The 21194-nt window shown below is 36.1% G+C and overlaps 1 protein-coding gene across 1 annotated transcript in view; it reads right to left on the reverse strand.

The window, feature by feature from the left end:
- Positions 1-19465, reverse strand: part of USP38 (ubiquitin specific peptidase 38) — a 32365-nt gene extending 12900 nt beyond the window's left edge. Inside the window, exons 1-6 of the mRNA XM_008588453.1 lie at positions 18784-19465; positions 17056-17191; positions 9633-9762; positions 7680-7781; positions 3700-3858; positions 1378-1571 (exon numbers count right to left, since the gene is read on the reverse strand). Of these exons, the coding sequence (XP_008586675.1) occupies positions 1378-1571; positions 3700-3858; positions 7680-7781; positions 9633-9762; positions 17056-17191; positions 18784-19465 (1403 nt within the window). The remainder of the gene's footprint in view (positions 1-1377; positions 1572-3699; positions 3859-7679; positions 7782-9632; positions 9763-17055; positions 17192-18783) is intronic.
- Positions 19466-21194: the final 1729 nt, after the last annotated feature.

Below are 21194 nucleotides of genomic sequence, written 5' to 3' on the forward strand. Positions count from 1 at the left end.
CGGTCTGTATGTGGGATCCGAACCCTCGGGCGGGAGCGCTGCCGCGCTTCCCAAGCGGCGCACTTATCTAGTGCGCCACTTGGGCCGGCCCCAATTTTTTTTTTTTAAACAATGCATTTGTTTTTGTATTAGATACAAACTTAAAACTGTACTGAAATAGGTCTGGAACAATGCAGACAAAATTGTTAACAAATTGCCTTTAGGAATGAGAGTGCCTTATTTTATTCTATATGCTTCTAGGTTAATTTTTTTAAACAATGAAGACAAATTAATATATTACTTAATAAATAAAATATGCTGTCTTCCTATTCAGAGATAGTATTACTGGCCACTATACAATAAAATGTGCTCTTTGAATTGTTCTTGCCAGTTACAACTGCTTTGGGTCTCTGCTTTCTCTGTCATTTGTAAAATGTGATAGCTGAACTAGATGACCTTTGGTGGTGAGATATAGATTCTTTCAGTCTCATGACTAGTATCACCTGTGCCTACAAATATACCATTTCTTAAAAAAATCAAACAAAAAATTCCAAATACAAACAAACCAAAAAACAAAATACTAAACCAAATAAAACATGTCTTAGTGCTGATAGTATAATCTGGGGCCAAAAAAATAAAAGCTAATTCTACATCTCATAGTTCATGATTCCTCTAGGCCAGGATAACAATTTATAAAAGCTTGGAACTCAATTTGTAAACATCTTTGATCAAGTTCCATGAATACTTTATTGGCACTGAAGAGAAAAATTCAACTTTCAGGAAGTTATTATTTTATACCTTCACAGACACTATTCACATGACTAACAACTTCTGATTTCCTATTTGCTTGGTTCAAAAGAAAATGGATTTTAAAGCGAATTCGTAAGAGGGTAAGAAACACGTCTGTTTATACATTTGTTCAGTAACTATTATCTTGGGGTTGGAAGCAGAGCTTAAACTTCTTAAATAGCAACGGAGTTGATCTGATAAATAGCAAAATACCTACAAGCAGATAAAATTAAATATGACCCTCCCTCAAAAGATATAAAGGTTAAAAAAAAATACTGTCTTATGGGAAATACTCTAGGACACAAACTCTTTGGAATAGGCTCAATCAATCCCTTTGTTACACTATTAAATATCAAGTCAGAGTAATTAAAAAAATAGTGGCATTCTAAATAAAATGTATAATATAATCAAGTAGAATTTACAGTTAACATTTTACTAGTTCCTGAGCACTAAAAAGCAGCTTCATTTCAGAATAAGGCAATTCATATGGAAATGTTAACATTTATGCCATTTATAAAAAATAATGTGCAGACAATTCCACCATCTTACATTTCATTAGCATCTATCATTTCTACAGTTAAAAATAAAAAGGTTCAAATTTAAACTTACTCTGTGGCCATAAACAATGCTTGGATAACACTGTTCATATAACATGTATTTCCTAGGTTAATTAGACCAGTTTTCCCAGTTTCAGATTTTCCAGAAAGTCTAGACAAGCAAGATGCCAAAGAATTGGATTGAGAAGTCCAGGCACTTTGACTGAGAATCAATTTCATCTTCTCTTCACTGGGCTTAGGAAAATCCTATTGACCATAAAGAGGAAAACAGTTTAAAAGTAAAGTAAAAGCTATTTTTGTTATTAAATTAACACCATAAAGAAGATATTTCTATTAACATTTAAGCTTTATTTTTTCCCTACTTAGTTTTGAAATCACTGATGGTACTTGGCTAGTCATTTAAAAAATCAAATCACACTGCACAGCAAAAATAAATACCTCCCAAAGGCAGAGTTTATCATGTTGAAGAATACTCAAGAACCAGGAGTTCAAGTCATATTTGAACTACTTATGCTCCCTATTTGCCAGCAAAATGTTTACAAAACAAACTTTGAGATCAGAGAATATATTGAAATGTTATTTAAGGCGGTAGAATTAGGACTTAAATTAGCACACAACTGAATAAGCTAAAAACCAAAAAATTTGTTTTCAAATTTTGTAATGAAAATAAGAAATGTTTCCTTTTCATTCACCACTAATATCTACTCAGTATTAACCCTCAGAAATAAAAGCCCAAAGTAATTAGGGGACGTAAAATGAACAAACAAACAAACAAACAAAAAACAAACTTTGAGATCAGAGAATATATTGAAATGTTATTTAAGGCGGTAGAATTAGGACTTAAATTAGCACACAACTGAATAAGCTAAAAACCAAAAAATTTGTTTTCAAATTTTGTAATGAAAATAAGAAATGTTTCCTTTTCATTCACCACTAATATCTACTCAGTATTAACCCTCAGAAATAAAAGCCCAAAGTAATTAGGGGACGTAAAATGAAAGCATCTAAACACAATGATTTCTAACTGAAAAAATAAAAACTCAATTCATGTTTAACCATATAGAAAATTATTATGACATAGAGTCTTCTAAACTGCTTTGGGAAGTATGAGATAAAATTTTAAGTGTAAATGATTTCAAGCATGAGTAGATCACTAGAGAACCAGGGAAGTTGGTAAAATTATTAGGGCTTTTCTGGACTACTATTACTATCCGATACTAAAACCTCAGAAAACAAACATTTCTGAAGGAATTTTAATCTTCTGATTTTCTTCTCTTTGTGGATAGCTAATAGAAAGTGCTTTTCTTGGGCTAAGACTGAGGCCCCTTGCTTCATCTGAGTCTATATAAGTTCTGAGAATTTTCAACATGAAAAGCTCTGAATAACTGAAGAATGGCAATCAATTACCAGGTGTGACAGATTTTGTCTATGGACACAGTGACAATGTAGAAAGAGATTAACATTACTATCAAAACCATGACAAAAAGCTCCAGTACATAATTTACTTCTGAAGTGTCAAAGTGTCACACTAGCAGTACACATTAATTGCTTAACAGTCTTATCTTCTAGACTCAACCAAAATTAGTTTGATTTAGCTAATTATATAGTAAAAAGAACATGATTTTTAATCCATTTCAGATACAAAAAAAGTAAAGGTAATGAGACCTTTATATTGTATTTCAGATCTCAAAAAGGAACATTATTAATAGAATTGATTTAAATTAACTTCTAATTAAGTCTGGCTGAGGCAAGTTCTCCAGTTCTTTTGCTACACTCTGATTATGCAGAAAGTTTACCAAGAGGATAGTGTGTTTATTGTGACCCATTCTTCAACACTAACTTCAGTGCTTTGTAGATCCCCTTTCCATACAATGTTGAAAACTGGGTAGCTCCACAAACAATTCAAGTAAAGACTCTATGAAATATGAACATTCATGAACAGTCCATAGCAAAAATAGAATAAAAAACAGGGAAGGAATCAAAGCTAAATATTATACTAAACTGTTGTTCCTTGCTTCTAAATTGTACTTTACATACTTTAACACTTCTGATATTGGGATGCAAATCTGATATATATTTACTTAATGGAGTATGTTTTTAAACAAATGTCCCCAAAAGCTGTTATAAGTTAAAAGATATACCTTATAATTGATGGCATTATAGAACTGAAGAAATAGGGCTATTAATTTAGAATGATGACAGCAAATAAGAAAAAGATTATTCCCTAAACATTAATGAAACCTGATTCTAATTGTATTTTTCAAATAAAAAGCATATTACCACAAAATCGTAAAGTGAAGAGCTGGTTGTAGGAATTTTAACTATCACATCATGCTCTGCAACTCCACAAGTACTGGTACCACTATCATCATACCTTTATTGCCTCCAGAATAGGTTCATAGAGATCTGGAAATCCAGAATAATGATACATCATACAGTGTATCAATTCTGTTACTTGCACTAAGAAGGCTGTACTGGAAGGCAAACCATCACTTTTGAAAGAGTGAACCAAATTAACCACATGAGGAACAATCTGAAGAGGAAAAAAAGACAAACATTCCCTTAATTTATACAAATTGGCAACAAATTCTCTAGCCTACAAATAAGAATGCAAATATTATATGATCAGCAAATACTTTTCTCTATGTTCAGTCACAACCTTTCTCTAAAAAAGTTAGAAAGGTAAACATTTCTAGAATATTAAGGTAAATCTAGTTTTCAAAGTTATATATGATTTTTATTCCATATAAAACCTCTCTCCTCATCCTTATACTCTATCTAAAACACAAACTAAGGATAAAATAGGAATCTTAGTCATTGCTGCCATTCTAAAAAATATCTAAGTTGAAAAATGTTAGGGATATTTACTGATCAGCTAGTTCAATAGGAACAAATTTTTAAGAAATAAACCTAGAGTTAGCTAAAGAGCTCCATCTAGTGTAAAGTCAAAATTTTTCACTTGAAAGAATTATACATAGTTTACACATTAAAGTCTACTTCAAGAAAGTCTTTGAAATAACTTAAACATGTAACTAAAATTACAGCTCAGGTAACAGGATTATTTTTCTTTTAAATAAGCACAGGAACAATGTCTTATGTTAGACTGGCTATCCTTACTAACAACCCCATTCCCCACCTCCAAAAAAGAGATGGTTTTAAAAATAAAGGGAATCAGAAACTTCTATCATTTTTAAGGAACTGGAGCTAAAAATAAAAGGAAAATCTAAAATGCTCATAAGCATGTAGAGAACTGTTAATACTGATAATCAGCACAACAATATTCTTTTATTATCAAATTGGACTAAAAGGTTAACTAGTACAGAGCCAATTACATTTAAGACATTATTAACAAAATGAAACAAATTCTATTTTGCAGAAATGGCTCATTCTATTAGTGTGGTGCTGTACTTTTTCCAACTAATCATTAGTTACAATCTGATACTACATATTTACACTCTTTATCATAAAAGGCATCTTCTGTTCTATTTGTAGAATGTTTTTGGTTGCTAACTCCTGGGTGAAAACAAAGTTATAGCTCTACGGTCAGATCATCAAACAGCAACAACAGTAATTATAGTAATACCCTAATCAATTCCTTTTCCTTCCCTCTAAAAAGAACAATCATATTCTTAAATTAACATTGCGGTTTCCATTCTTCACAGTCTAGCTTTACTCTTGTGCTTGAGGTCTCAAATCACATTTTAGCTTTTGCACTACCTTCTTTAATATTACCTCCATCAAAGGTATTAATGACCATAAAGCTACGAGTTCCTAGTGAGGTTACTCTATTGTTATCATCTCTACATTTCTAACCAAAACTGAATTATAATTCCATCCTATAAAACCACATTTATCAAAACATTCTCTTGCTAAAATAGCCAGCAATCTAAAATTATTTTGTTTCTTCAGAGGTGAAGGGAGGGAGAGATGGAAGAGAAGAGGAAAAAATTTTAAAAAACGATTATTAAATTTACAATTCCAAATCTTCTGAAAGCTTTTCTAGTGTAGATTTAGTCTTTTCAATCAGGTAACATTGTTATCTACTACTATATCCTAAGTGGTCAATATTACCTCTGACATGAAAATAAGGCTTAGTTCTTCAGTAATACAGATATACTTCTAAGCAGACTGTTACCTTCTAAATGTTTGAAAACTAATTTTTTGAAAGTTCATTTTTAGATTTTGTGAATCTACATGTTTCTAGACATCATTGTAATACTCACTTAAGCTACTATTTGAGGAAATGTATAAAATTTATTTAATTAGAAGCTTTGATTTTTTTCTTTCTCCATTATTACTATCTGCCATAGCCTCTGTTTAAAATAAACTTTTTCCACTTGTAAAAAGCATATTAAAAGTAACATAGCCCATAATAATATTGACTATAACATCAATCTTGGTTTGACCTAAAATATTCTAAACATATAATAATATAATGAATAATGATGCTGTTGATTCCAGATTATTGCTGACATTTAGCAACCCCTAAACCCAAGTCCTTTGCTGAGTTATAGGTGACTTAACTACCACATGACCCGCTACTAGAAATCCAAGCTATTTTTAGTTTAGTAGAGCGTCAGGCTATACACAGTATGTAGGCAGTAATTAGGTCTTTGTTTCTAGGCTTTACTAAGCCAGATCACAATTTTCAATTTCAGATCAAATTGTTCCTTAAATAAATAATTTAATACTTGTTTTTCAATAAGCCGAATATTCTAAACATTTGTTATTTGTTAGTAAGTCAAACATTTTTTATTTCAACTACTCTTTACAAAAAAGCAACACAAGGTAAGGGGATATCTTCCATCTTTTAAAAAACTTTGAGCAAAGAAACTTCAATAAGCCGAATATTCTAAACATTTGTTATTTGTTAGTAAGTCAAACATTTTTTATTTCAACTACTCTTTACAAAAAAAGCAACACAAGGTAAGGGGATATCTTCCATCTTTTAAAAAACTTTGAGCAAAGAAACAGGTTTAGAATATAGTATTAGGCTGGCTGGTTAGCTCAGTTGGTTAGGGTGCAGTGTTACAACACGAAGAAGAGGAGTTTGGATCCCCTTATCAGCCAGCCGCCAAAAAAACAGAATCATTTGTAGGGTATAGTATTAGTGACTAATCAAGAGAGATTAAGGAATGTCCTCATTGTGAAGAGTAATAAACATTAGAACATGTAAATAAGTTATGTTAGAGAATCTCCTTCCTAAAAATTTTGAAAACAAGCCTTTTCTCAAATGGCCTGCACATGACAGCGCTTCCAGACAGAGACAAATAACTGATTTCCCCCCCTTGGAAGATTTTGCTAGTATCGTTGCTTTGTTAGCTCAAGTCTGAGATTTGTCTGTATAAAAAACAGATATAAGGTTATCACTTGATGATCAAACTCAACAAAGTTAGGGTAATTAACTGCAGAAATCATTCACTCAAGTGATAATGTATACTATAATTACTCGTTAGTAAGGTTTACTTAGTACAAAGTCTGTAAATTTTTTCAGGGAAAATGAGGCACTGTGCAAGCCTATGTAAGTATACGGTTCTCTAAAGCAAGTTATATTTCTACCTAAAAATTAACAACTGGAATTCTGCACTTCCTCATCAGTCTCCTTTGAATTTTGTTATGGTGAGTTTGTATCCCTAATATTTTTACATTGTGGGTGTTCTGATGATGAATTTCTAGTCCTGTAAAATTGAGGATCAGACATCAGAGGAAGCAGGTATCCACACTAAGGCACTGCTTTACTGTGATGCCCTAGATAGGTAGATACACAGGTTCCCAAAATAACATGTTGTCATTCCTCATCTGCAATAATTGATAATCACATAATTGAAATAAAATGAAATCAAATCAAAGGCAGTGATGTAGCTGGTTTAAAATGGTAGAATTCTGGATATATTTTAAAGGTGGAGTCAACAGAATTTGTAGGATATGGGCTGAGAGAAAATGAAAAGCCCTAATTCTGGGGCTATAAAGCAAAGACTGATGTTTTTCATGCTTTTGAAATTCTAAAGAAGTCAGTGGTTTTCAACCATTTTAATTCTTCTACACTGTTCACATGTGCAACAAACATCTATCAGTGACATCTCCCATGTAGAATCCCATGTAGGTTAACTTTCCATTGCTGGTAGTGGTTGCAAGTGGGGCAGTTTTGGTGAGACCTAAAACATATCTGAAAACAGATTCCTTGAAGGGAAATTCCACAATCTCAATTTTTTAAGAAATCATCATAAAGCTACATGAAAATAATTATATTTAGGACTAACCTACACTTTTCACTATATACAAATGTGACTCAATATTAAATACAATTTCTAAAACAAGGCCTTTTCAATGTAGAAAGTTTGTGTCATAACTTACCAAATGGAACGCCTCTGGAGAATGCTGAAAACTAAGCAGCATGTGAGAAAGAACTGCAAGAGCACCAGGTCTCACAAGAGGAAACCAAAGTCGATTAAAAACCTTCAAAATAAGATAAGACATCCATCTTAAAAGTTTGTAGAAAAATCATCAATCCAATCAGTGGTTATTTTCTTTTTTTTTAAAAGATGACCGGTAAGGGGATCTCAACCCTTGGCTTGGTGTTGTCAGCACCATGCTCAGCCAGTGAGCAAACCGGCCATCCCTATATAGGATCCGAACCTGTGGCCTTGGTGTTATCAGCACCGCACTCTCCCGAGTGAGCCACAGGCCGGCCCAATCAGTGGTTATTTTCTTAGGAGCAAAAATTATTTATGTGAATGTCTTTCTTCCTGTAAAGTTCTATCATAATATATGTTGTTAAATTTGGGAGGAGGGAAAAAGTTAGGAAATAACAACATGACAGAGGTCAAGGGGAATGTAATGGCCTAACCAATTCTTAAAACTCCCCAATTAAATGAAAGTCTGTCATTCAATTCACTCAACAAATATTTGAGTGGACTACCTACTTTTAGGTACTCAAATATTTGTTGAGTACCTACTATTGCTTGGCAATGGGCATACAATAGTATATCTAAAAACTTCTCTGTCTTACAGTGCTTATAATCCAGGGGGTGGTAGAGACAATAAAAAGTAACATGTGGTGATAAGTACTATAAACAAATATAAAGCAGGGTATGATGAATAGGGAACACTTGGCAAAAGGATCTGCTGTTTTTTTATATAGGGTGGTAAAAAAATGCCTCACAAAAAAGGTGAGATCAGACTATGAAACTTAAGGGAGTGAGATAAGCCCGGCAGACACCTGGAAGAAGAACAATGTAAGCAGGGCAAACAGGACTGCCCTGAGGCCTCCAGGCTGTTGTGGCACAGATATAGAAGGACAGTATAAGTGAAGAAAGAAACTGAGGCAAGAATAACAGGAGATGGGATCAGAGAAGCAGCAGTGGGTTAGATAGCTGTGGGTGTGACACCTATAGGAGACCAAGGGCAGGAGCAGGGAGGGTACTGCAATCAGTGCTGTAAGAAATGATGACAACTTTGGACCAGGTTAGAAGTTGTAGGATTCTGGATATATTTTAAAGGTGAGTCAGAAGAATTTGTAGGACATGGACTGAGAGAGAATGAAAAGAGACAAGGATAGCTACAAGGTTTTTGGACTCAGCAAGTGGAAAAATGGAGTACCCATTTATTAAGAAGAAGACCAGATTTAGGAGGGAAAAATCAAGAGTTAGTTTGTGGACTGGGTCAATTTGAGATCCAAGTATAGACAGTTTGATACATGAATATGGAGCTCAAGGGAGAACAGTGGATTAGAAATATAAATGTGGCAATCATTAAATTAGAGACATTATTTAAGGCCATGGAATACCTCTTCTGTGAGTATGGATTGAGAAGAAAGCAAACCAAAGACTGAACTCTAATGCACTCTAAAAGTTAGAAAGAGCAAGTACAAGAGACTGATATGCCAGCGAAGTAGGACAAAAACCAGGAAAGTACAATGTCCTAGAAATAAGAGGGAATGATCAACCACGTCAAAGACAGGTCAAATGAGAAGAGGCCTGAGAAATGACCACTGGGTTTAGCAACATTGGAAAGCCCTGGTGTTAAGGTAATTTTGGTAGAGTAATGGTGGTAAAAGCTTGATTAGTTGTATTCAAGAGATAATGGGAGGAATACATTTTCATATTAGGTATTTGAAAATAGCAAAATTATTTTAATTACCTGTACTTAAATGGCATTTATTAATTTCTAAAGCCTATTTAAAACTGTTATTCAAAACAAAACCAAATACGAGAACATATTCAAAATTAGATGCTTTAAAGGAGATAACCCAATGATAAAAATATTATGAGTCCATATATCCTAACAGATTTATATACTCCCACTTACCAGTTCTATTTTCAGCAAAGTAACATCTATCAAAATAGTAAACTTCTGGACAGCTGCCAGTCCTTTTAGGAGAGCAATTACCCATGTATCCACATGCTGAGCTAATGGCCAGGACAGCCAGTCAATCATTCTGAAAATTGAAGGAAAACAAAACTATTAGTATTGAAAATATTTTCAACATTATTTAGTTAGGAATAACAAGAGTTACAGTAAATAACTACTGATGCTGTAACTCACTATTTATTAAGCTTGCTAGTGAAAAGAACTGGCCAAGATGCAGAAATGAGTGCAATGGGTGCTTGTTCTCAAGGAGTTTCTAATTTTGTGAGCTGACAGTTTATTTTCAACATATTTCCATAAAAAGAATTTCTCATAAATTATCATTTTTGCATACACGCAAAATTTTAAATATTGCTATATAGTGGCATCAAGAATTTATTTACTAGGCAAATTTACTCTAAGAAGAGAAGTTCAAGTATAGATATCTGAACTAAGACATGGATATGGACTAAGATTTCCCCTTCCTAGTGAGCACAATCTAACTATGAAGTGCCCTGTTAAAAAAGACCATGTTTTGGGCAGGCCCGGTGGTGCACTGGAGAGTGCGCCGCTTGGGAGCGTGGCAGCGCTCCCGTCGAGGGTTCGGATCCCATGTGGACGGTGGTGCACTGGAGAGTGCGCCGCTTGGGAGCGTGGCAGCGCTCCCGTCGAGGGTTCGGATCCCATGTGGAGACCGGTTCCCGCTCACTGGCTGAGCGTGGTGCGGGCACGACACCGAGGGTTGCGATCCCGTTGCCGGTCCCTGGTGCGGGCGTGACACCGAGGGTTGCAATCCCGTTACCGGTCAGTAAAAAAAACAAAATAGGAAAAAAAAAAAAAAAAGTGCTTTTGAATTCTGGAGATACTTTAAAGGTAGAGCCCAAAAGATTTCCTGATAGATTGGAAATGGGTATCTTCATCCCTTTCAAAATCCTACTATACAAAGACAACAAAAGGAAACTTCAAATACATAAAAGGTCACTGAGTGTGTAAATATCCTAATGGCCTCAGTTTGCATTAATGAGTGCTTTTCTTCTTTGAATACCAACCCAACTTAATGGAAAAAAGACAAAGTAACATGGGGGTCTGCAGAACACCGTTCCTAATGTTAGACATCTACCACAGTGAAAACTGGTACAACTCTTTTGGAAATTCACTGGGCCAAATGATCATATAATTTGACCCAGTAATCCAACTTTGGGAATTATATTGTAAGAAAATAGTAGGGTTAAGAAAAAAGCAGGTTTTTGAAGTCAGAGTGGTCTGGTTAAAAAAAATCTCAATTCACCATTTATTAGCTGAAGGACCCTAAATACCATATGTAAGTTATTCAGCCTCTCTATGTCTCAGTTTCCTCATCTGTAGATTACAGATAAACATGCTTATTTTACAGGGCTATTGTAAAGATTAAATAACACTGGAAATACTCCTTGTGAATACCTCTCTTCCACAAAATAATAACATATGTAGCAATAAATACATGAATCCTTGATTGTACAAATGTCAAATATAAACACTAAGGACATAAATATGGGACCAAAAGAGCAACTACCATGTTAAAGGGACTGAATCTAAATTGACATGGTTATTTTCACAACAGCTATATTATGTAACTATCAACATAAATACGGATTGATATCTTTATTAAGGTTTTTGCTTTTAAGATTAAAATGTTCCATCAGACAATGAGGGGCCCCAAAGTCCACATACAATTAACTGCAAGTTATTTGTATGTTCTCTCTATTCCTCACACTAATTTTATGTCCTTTCTTGTTTTCTTGGCTTCTTCCAACAATGATGGGTACAAGTCATTAAAGCAGTCCATGACAGCTGTTTCATATTTTCTAACTATTGTTAAGCTGATTCTCATAAAATTTTGTGGTCATTCTACATAGGAAAGCAAAGACATATTTGTGTATAAAGAGTATATTTACTGTAGCAGTGTTCATGATATGGAAAAATTGCAAAGTAAATGACCATCGATAAGAAAATGACCAAATATACTACGGTGCTGATACTATGAATGCAATAGCACGTAGAATTTTAAAGAATGAGACAAATCTATATGAATCTATAATGAGGCTCTAAAATGGAAAGATCTGGGTTCAGATCCCCTTACCAGCCAGCCAACCACCCCCCTAAATAGATAAATAAATAAAATGGAAAGATCTGAGATATTACTGAATTAAAAAAAAAATACCAGTAAGTTTTTTAAAAAACCATTTTGTTTAAAAGAAAATCATGTGAGTACATCTCCTTGGCTCTGTGGACTCTGCCCCACGGGGAGTGGCACTGCCTGAGTAGAACCATACATGGTTCTCTAGAACATAGAGCTCAAGGCCAGAACTCCCTTTAGCTTAATCTAAGGAGAGTACTGGTAATGGGTGAGAGTGGGCAGAGAGTAGAAAATTCCACTTGGCCATGGCTTTTCATTATCCCTAATTATTCTTCTATCCTTCCTATTTCTGGCTTTCCATCTCATAAGCCTCCACTCTTTACCTTATCCCATGTGTACAAATCTCTTGACCACTCTTAAACTTCACATCAGAAGTTATACAAATTAGAAGTTGCTATGGTCTGAATGTTTGTGTCCCTCCAAAATTCATGTGTTGAAATCTCACCCCCAATGTGTTGGTTTTAAGAGGTGGGGCCTTTGGGAGGTGATGAGGGTGGAGTGCTTGTAAATGGGATTAGTGCCCTCATAAAAGAGGCTAAAGGGAGGGCCTTTGCCTCTTTGGCCATGTGAGGACACACAGAAAGTGCCATCTGCAATTAACAAGCCCTCACCAGACAATGAATCTGCAGGTGCTTTGATCTTGGACTTCCCAGCCTCCAGACCTATGGGAAATAAACTTCTGTTGTTTATAAATTACTCAGTCTAAGTATTTTGTTATGGCAGACCAAATGAACTAAGACAGAAGCTATTATGAAACAAATATTTGCGTGTGTATTATATAGAAGGTGCTGTGATAGGTGCTGAAAATACAAAAGTAGGATATGGTTTCTCCCATAAAATTGGAAAGAAAAGTTAGGAAATATGTCAACAGTCACACAATTATCAAATAGTGGTACTGGTATTTGAATTAAGCTCTGCCAGCATATAATGCAATGTTTTTCACTACACTTTAATTATATTACAGTTCTGCTTCAATTGGAGTGGACTTATATACGCCCAAATCTTCTCAGGCACAGGCACTGTGGAATGAATTATTTTTATGGTTAATTACAGTAAGCTATCTACCATGTATTGGTTAATATCAATTTGAATTCTAAGTACACTTTACTTAATCCTGATAAAGTGTTTTAATTTCTTACTAATTAAAAAACATTTGTATGGATCCTGTACTGGCCAGCTGTCAGAAAATAAATAAATAAAAATAAATAAAAAACTTTTAATTATACCTGTCATTTATGTACTTCAAAGTGTTATCTTCTCCCTTAGACTGTAAGTTCAAGAGCAATGACCTTGTTTTTCTTTTTTTTTTATCTTCCATATCTTTGGGTCCTCAGTACTTAGCACAGTGCCAGGCACTGAGTAGGAGCTCAAATTTGTTGAATAAATAAAACAATCTCTTTCTATAGCTACAAAAAATACATGCAACTTTAAAACCTGACCATTAAAACTGGCATTAATTGTAATTTATGGAGAATAATACAAACTTTCAATTTTACATGACAGCTTGAGGGCTATACTCAGCCTTCAGTTTTATTTGTTTCAATGTTTTAAAAATTGGGAAATTTCACATAGAAAACTGGATTTCAGACTTCTCCTGAAAAATCAGATCAAGCAAGACTAGATTCAAATTTCCTTGTGGCAACAAACAACTGGAGTTGAGAATCAGCTTTCTCTTTTAAAAGGTGCTTCTGTACCCCATTCCCTAACATTTCACTTACACCTGGCCTACTTCATACTTTAATGTTACCTGTCTGGTGGTGGTATGGTATTCGTACTTGTATTTCTTGGATTATAAAATATGACTGTGAAGCATGACAAGTGCTATGTTTGGGGAAGTACAGAACATGGGAAAGTATAAGGTAGGTGTATACTAAAAACAAATATAGCTACCACTTTCAATTACATTTTCTATATAAGAAGAATTACTTCAGGTAAGAAGAATTACCTCAGGCTTAAATAGGATCTTGTAGGCTAAATTGGAAATGCAATACAGAAACTAGATCACAACTTCCCACAGAAACAAATAAGTAAAAATTAATTTCTGAATACATTCTGAAAACAATAAATTCCTAAGTTGGGTACTAGGACTGTTTTCGAAAAGGGAAAATTAACACTAAGAGTGCAGAATGCCAAAGTGGAATTTGCACTTGATTTAGTAAGTAGTGGTAGTCACTGTAGTTTCTCCATCAGAAGGAAAAAATTAGTGGGTCCAGATGATTTAGAGAAGAAAAATAAGTCACTGCTGGCAAAAAGACCAACTAGAAGACTATGAAGGCCCGATTTCCTCAAGGTGGTGGGGATAGAAAAAGTGTCATTCTAAGAAATGTCCTAAAGAAAGAATCCAAAGGACTTAGTTATGTTAATCGAAGAGAAAAAAAGAAAGGATGAAGTTGAAAACTGCTTAAAGGTTTGTTGTCAGATATCTAGAAGAATTAGAGTGTCAATGGGGGTAAAAACAGGAAAAAAATAAAAATAAAAACCAACATCAGACCATGATGGTAAGTTCTGCCTCTAATGGAGTGACCCTAAGTAAGAAACTTGACTGCTCTGGGTTTTCTTCCTCATTGGTGATTACACAGCATAATGATTCTAGAGCCTGACTTAAGTTCAAACTCTAGATCCACCATTTATTACCTGAGTGAGCCTGGTTAAATCATTTAACCTTATCAGTTTCCTTACCTATACGATGGGGCTAATAACAGTACATACCTCAAAAGGTTGTGGTGAGTATTAATGACTTAATGGCAAGTAAAGTAAAATGTTAGCTATTGTTACCTATGCAAGGAGGGTGAGGAAACAACTAATTTTACATTTCACTTTCGGCTGTGAAATCTAGAATTTCTACATCTTTCTATTTCACTAAGAGGACAATATAATTTATGATATATCCATCCCAAAGAGAAAGAGATTATAGTGCTGTTACAGTCACAATGACAAAAGAGTGTAGCTGCTAAACAAGTTTCATTACAGATATATGGACAAGATAAGAATGTTTCGTAAAAGTATACGAACAATCAGGACTTTACATAAAGACTTGGAAATCAACCACATACAGATCAGAATTGATAAAGTGATAAAGGAAGGAGGAAAATAAAAAAACAGATTGAAGAAATTCCTAATACCACGGTGTCACAGGATTAGAATTTCAAGAACAATGAATAGGAGGATATCAAGAAGATAAGAATAAAAATATAGACCACCTAATACAGCAAGAATATCACCATAAACTAAAAGCAGCAGGGATAGAAGCCACACAACAAGAAAATATTTACATAGACTTTTCTCAAATATATAAAGCATTTTCACAAGTCTCTGGAAAGTAAAGAGAAAATGAACAATAAGAAATTGGAAGTAAAAGTTTCAGATAAATTGATTCAATTGTTTAAAAGCACATGGAAGAAAGAAGAAAAGCTAGAAGAGTGAGGCCTTTTTAAACTCGGGGGTGAAATGGAGGAGGAGGTGGAGAAAATCAAAGTCCCCAGAGTTTGTTTTATAGAGTCAGAGTAGTACACATGCAGCTTTCTGAGAACTCAACGTAAATATTTTAGTTTATCTTAAGACTATAATTTTATAACAGGGGCACAGAAATGATTTTGTTCCAAATCCTTGTATTCTACTTAAATGTGCTTAATACATACATACACACATAGGAAAAAAACAAGGTAGATATGAAACAAGAATAGGTAGACAGGAAAAGCTTTAGTTTATCTTAAGACTATAATTTTATAACAGGGGCACAGAAATGATTTTGTTCCAAATCCTTGTATTCTACTTAAATGTGCTTAATACATATATACACACATAGGAAAAAAACAAGGTAGATATGAAACAAGAATAGGTAGACAGGAAAAGCTTAATTAGAAAAATATAGTCATTGATAAAAAAAACCTCAATACCTGGAGTAAGCTCTATAAATAGGTATCTTTGAAGAGAAAATTAGCAAATTATAAGACAGTACTGATACTCTTCCTTCAGATATCCACAGGTTTGCTCCCTCACTTCATTTCTTTACTTCATGGTCACCTCAATGAAGCCTTCCTCATTTCTCTTATGTAAAATTGCAAACCACTCCCCCTCACACCCTATCCCCCTTCTTGCCTACTTTTTTCCCAAAAACACCACTGTTCAACATAATAAATTATTTTACTTAGGATATTTAATCAAACCTAAAACAAAATCAACTTAAAGATGCATAACTAGCTTGTGTACCACCAAGGCAAGCAAAGTCTTATCAATTCAAGGCAAGAAAAGTCTTGTCAATTTAACTAGGACACCAATGACTGGGCATTTCCACATTTCAACATCTTTGAAATTAGTAGGCATGTTGGAATCAATGAGCTATGTTACTAGATTACTCTCTGCTTCCCCAACTAGAAAGTAAGCCCATGAAGGCAGATACTTTTATCAGTTTGTTCAAGAATGTTTTGAACACTGCCTGACACTCGTGGTTAGTAATGTGATTAGAATAAATGAATAAATAACTGAATAAAAGTACAGAAGTGCTGAGCAGGACAAATAATATATTGTTTATATCTAAAAATGTAGGAAGAAAACTGTAAAACATTAAGAATAAAGAGAAAAACATAAAAGTTACCAGAAAAGCCTGACTACTCACAAAGGAATGACAATCAGACTGACAGCTGACTTCCCATAAGCAACAACAGATACCTGAAGACAATGCAGTATTATTTTCAAAATGCTAAAAGAAAATGGCAATTAAACTAGAATTCTGTATCTTGCCAAATCATCTATTTAAGACTAAGAAAGAAAAAAACGAACTTCAAACGAAGGCAAACAGTGTATTACCCACTGAGTCTGGGTGAAAGAGAAGTAAAGTATGTACTGTACCTGTACATAGCTTTAAAAAAAAAAATGAACCTGGAAGGAAGAAATAAGTTGCAGGAAACAATAATGAGCAAAGAATTTAGTAAAATATATTGATAATCCAACCAACTGACTGTACAATAAGTGTGTATGTTTTTGGAATTAAAAAAAAGGGGACTTGAAAATAGATTTGTGAATTACTGGGATGTCTGTTAAGGCTATAATACACAATTCATTTTAATTAATTTGGAGAATCTTTATATATTTGATCCCATAATTTCAGTTTAAATATTTCTCTAATTTTTTCATTACTCACCAAATACAACAAAAATACCCCCTCTTCCCAAATCTACTATTACCATCTATAGTGTCATGAAGAAGTACCTGCAAAGAGCTTGGGTCATACTTGCATCTTTTACATTTGGATCCGTAGTAAGACTCCTGATGAGAACTGTAATCATCTGAAGAGGAATATGCTGCACAAGACTTGCCAATGCTACAGAAGGTTCAAATGATGCATCTATTTTTTTAATTAAAAAGAAAAAGGAATATGGCAAGAAGGTTCAAATGAAGTATTGAAAGAGAACAACACTTTACCAAAAAAAAAGATGCAATTGCAGCAAACGAGATAATCAGGAAGCAGTTATTGATGCTACATCGCATGGATAGGATCTAATACATAAGGAATGGTAAATTACAGAAATGAGAGATTAAGAGTGAACAGCAATGATCACTCATTCTACAGGCAGAATACTGAAATATAAAAACTCTTATTCACTACTGCCGTATTTAGTCCATCAGTTAATTTTTGACATTCTTTAATATTATGTTATGATACTCATTTGCAAAGCAGGAGTCAGAAAGGAAAAGTAAGGTATCATTTCAATTCCCACCTCCAAAGTATACTATAGTGTAGTCATTATATCGCTCTAAGGAAAAATTTAAAAATCTCTTAGAGAAGTAAAAATTAAGGTGAATTTTGGGGGGACTTTACTTATAAAAAATTTCAAGCAAATCCAAGATGAGCTCTTTTGCTGCTACAGGTGAAAAATCTGAGGGAAACCTAACAGCCATGACAACACAGGCAATACAAGTAAAATCAGGATAAGGAAAAAACAAAACAAAACAAAAAAACCCAACTCAGATACTGCAAATATATAGTTGATAATTCTTTACTAACTGTATTAAATTCATCGGAATGTATAAAGTTTGTTAAAATCCCACCCTTTTTTCTGGTTCTCACGATAAAAGGAGGACACCACCTTCATAAGTTTAATTTCGAACAGCCAGGGAGTCCCCACTGGTGGTATAATCAGAGAATATGGTTGTACCAATTAGGGAGGAAGTGAACATGGTGGTTTGGGGACTTTTATCTCACAACCTACAGACTTGAAAGCTCCCAGGCATAATAAGGAATGTAGATGCACAGGTAAAACAATTCCTGAGTGAGAAAGTATTTAGCCAAGTATCACTTGACCCTTCCTGGCTTTCTGAGGAAGCAGTTCATGAGCACAAAAACATCTACTTAAGCCCTCATACTCACCCTTCAGTCATTCTACCTACATCCTGTCTCATACATACTACAAAAGACAGAAAATGCCAATATTTAAAAACTACATACTTTAAATTACTGGGATAATCCAGTAATAAAACAAACTGCACAACCCATGAATTAAAAACTGGGAGAATTCAAAACAGGGAAAAAAATACATTACAACAAGATGATAGTGACACGTACAATAATAATATGGTAAACATTATGCTACCATTAGTCACTAATAAATAAACGCTTCACATAGTAGCTGTCATCCTCAAAGTATTCCATAACTTGAGCAGAGGCTGGATAATTAAGGAACCTGTTTAGTGCCAAAGGTCTTAGACCTAGACTCTCTCAAACTTTAAAATAGGAACACTTATTTGTTTTTAAGGTACAAAGTGATATCCCGAGGAACACAGTAGACGGAAATAAAATTTTGGACGAGGCTATTAGGATTTGTGCACAGTTAAGAATGTTTTCAGGGCAGGAAGCAAACGTGGTGTGTATGTGTGTGTGTGAGAGAGACATATACTGAATTTCGATGAGATATTCTCCTGAAATATAATGACCCTTACCTGTGGAAGAGATGCTTGCAAAAACTTCTTGCAGGGAAGGCAGCAATGTGGCGGGCTCGGCTTTCCAGATGTTCTGCAGCAAGTTACTCACTTTTGTCACCTGGGAGACATATTCCCGAAGCTCCTTCTCCTGGGTGGACACGCACTGGAAGTGGCCTATCGTTCGAACTAGTTGTTGACAGAAGGTGACGGACAATTTCCCTTTGGGTATGCATTGCACGAAGTCGGTCAAAAGGTCGCTCAGTCGGGCACAGAGTTGCGGCTCGGGCCTCTCACATACCATCCGTAATACTTCTACCTGCAGCAGGCTGAAGAGGTCCAGCACCGATGGGCAGCTCATGATCAGCTTCAGGCCGTTGTGAATGTAGTCCAGGATGGCTACGTCCTTCCTGTCCAGTGAGTGATAGCCCTGCTGGAGGAGGCCCAAAACGAAGGTCTTGTTGAAGAAGGACTCGAACTCTGGCCGATGGTATCGTGCGTAGGCCTCCAGCACCTGGTGACCCACCTGCCGCTGGAAAGGGTCCCGGCCCTCCAGGATGAGCCGGGTTGTCAGGTCAAACATGGCCTCGCACTGAGCCCCATCTAGCCAATGCTCCGCCGACTCCACCACCTTCCGCACTATCACCCGCTTTAGGGGTAGCGGGTGCGAAGAACTCACCAGGCCCTCCAGGATCTTGTCCATTGTCGCCACGCTGCAAGGCCAGGGCCGAGGGGTAAGGAGCGGGCTGCGGCAACCCCGAGGTAGAGCAAGGGAGCCCTGGAGCAGAGATGAATTTGGAGCGCAGCAGCAGCGGGGCCGGCCACCGCCACCGCCGCTTCAGCAGCCACATTTATCGGATAGGGGAGCCCATCCAAGCCGGGGCTGGAGCTGGCAAGCGTAAGAACCGGCACCACCCGCGGCTGGCCTAAGACAGGCCTGTACTCCGCCGCCGCCCCGGGCCCCCAGTCCCGCTCAGCATCAGCGTGGAGGGGCTAGTGGAGGCCCCTGGCGGGGGCGGGCGCTCGGGGCCCAGGGCTGCGAGCCGATAGGTGGAGGAAGTGCGCTCCGCTTTCCGCGGCAGGTGTGGGCGTCTCCAGGCTCCAGCAGGTCGTGAGATAAAACCGGCCCTGGGCTGAGTCAGGAGGCGCTGTCACCGAGGGTGCCAGAAAGCCGGGAAGAACAGACCGAGATGAACACCCTTGACCCGGATTTAGAAGAGCCGGCAAACAGGAAGTGAAGGATGGAAAAGCCCGCCCCCTCTGCCCCTCTGTCCTTCTGCCCCTCCCGGCTTCCCGCTTCCCACCTCGCGCTCTCCACTTCCTTCCTTCCTCCCCCCGTGGCAGCTCCCTTTCTTCTGCCCCAATTCATAGGCTCCCTCCCCACTGCGCTCCGACGCCCTCCCGGCCCCGCCCTTTCGCTGCTGCGCAGGCGCGGCCGCCTCGAGTCGAGTCAGGTGGCGTCGTCCTCGTCACTACAGAACGAGTGTCGAGTCATAGGCGGTGTTCCTGGCCGAGAGGCCCCGGGCGGATGCTGTACAGGTGGTTGCGATTCTAGGATTCCTGCTGGCTGATCTCTTTCGGTTCTGTCTAGGTCAGGTTAATCGTGAAAACCCGAGGAAGGGCTATTTATATAAAATCTTGTTGAATAAGAAAGTTTTGGAAACACAAGGAGAAGAGCATTTAGGGAAAAAGTAAGGGGGACTAAAAACGCGGATTTGAGCTCCTCTTCTAGTCATTTGAGAAGATATAATAAATTATTTTTAATTACAGATGTCTAGCACTACTTGTAGATCAATAGAACTTATTTTTCCTATCTAGCTGTTATTTTGTATTTGTTAACCAACCTCTTCCTATTCCTTCCTACCCCTTTCCCTTCCTACCCTCTAGTAACCACAATTCCACTCTCTACTTCTATAAGTGCAACAGTTTTTATAAGTTCCCACATATGAGTGAAAACATGCAGTATTTTTTCTGTGCCTTACTTATTTCACTTAACATAATGTCTTCTAGACTCGTTTATGTTGCTGCAAATGACAGGATTTCATACTTTTTTTTAATGGGTGAGTAGTATTCTATTGTGTATATATACCACATTTTCTTTATCCATTCATCAGTCCACAAATACTTCCCTAGGAAATTTATATTACCTTATAGAGTCAAATGCAAATGCACTGTATTGATTAGAGAGAGTTGTGATCAATAAATCACCATGTGAAGTAATTACAACTAATTCCTGACTTTATGCAGTTTATATTCACATGGATCTTTTAAATTGTGAAGAAAAAAAATTGGAAAGAATACACCAATAAATTTCTGTTTTTTATAAATTATCCAGTCTCAAGTATTCTGTTATAGCAGCACAAAACAGACTAAGACGTGGATGAACCTTGAAAACATTATGCTAAGTGAAATAAGTTATAGTAGGACAAATA

This window comes from Galeopterus variegatus, unplaced genomic scaffold (genome assembly GCF_000696425.1).
Source record: "Galeopterus variegatus unplaced genomic scaffold, G_variegatus-3.0.2 Scaffold4841, whole genome shotgun sequence".
Classification (NCBI taxonomy): Eukaryota; Metazoa; Chordata; class Mammalia; order Dermoptera; family Cynocephalidae; genus Galeopterus; species Galeopterus variegatus.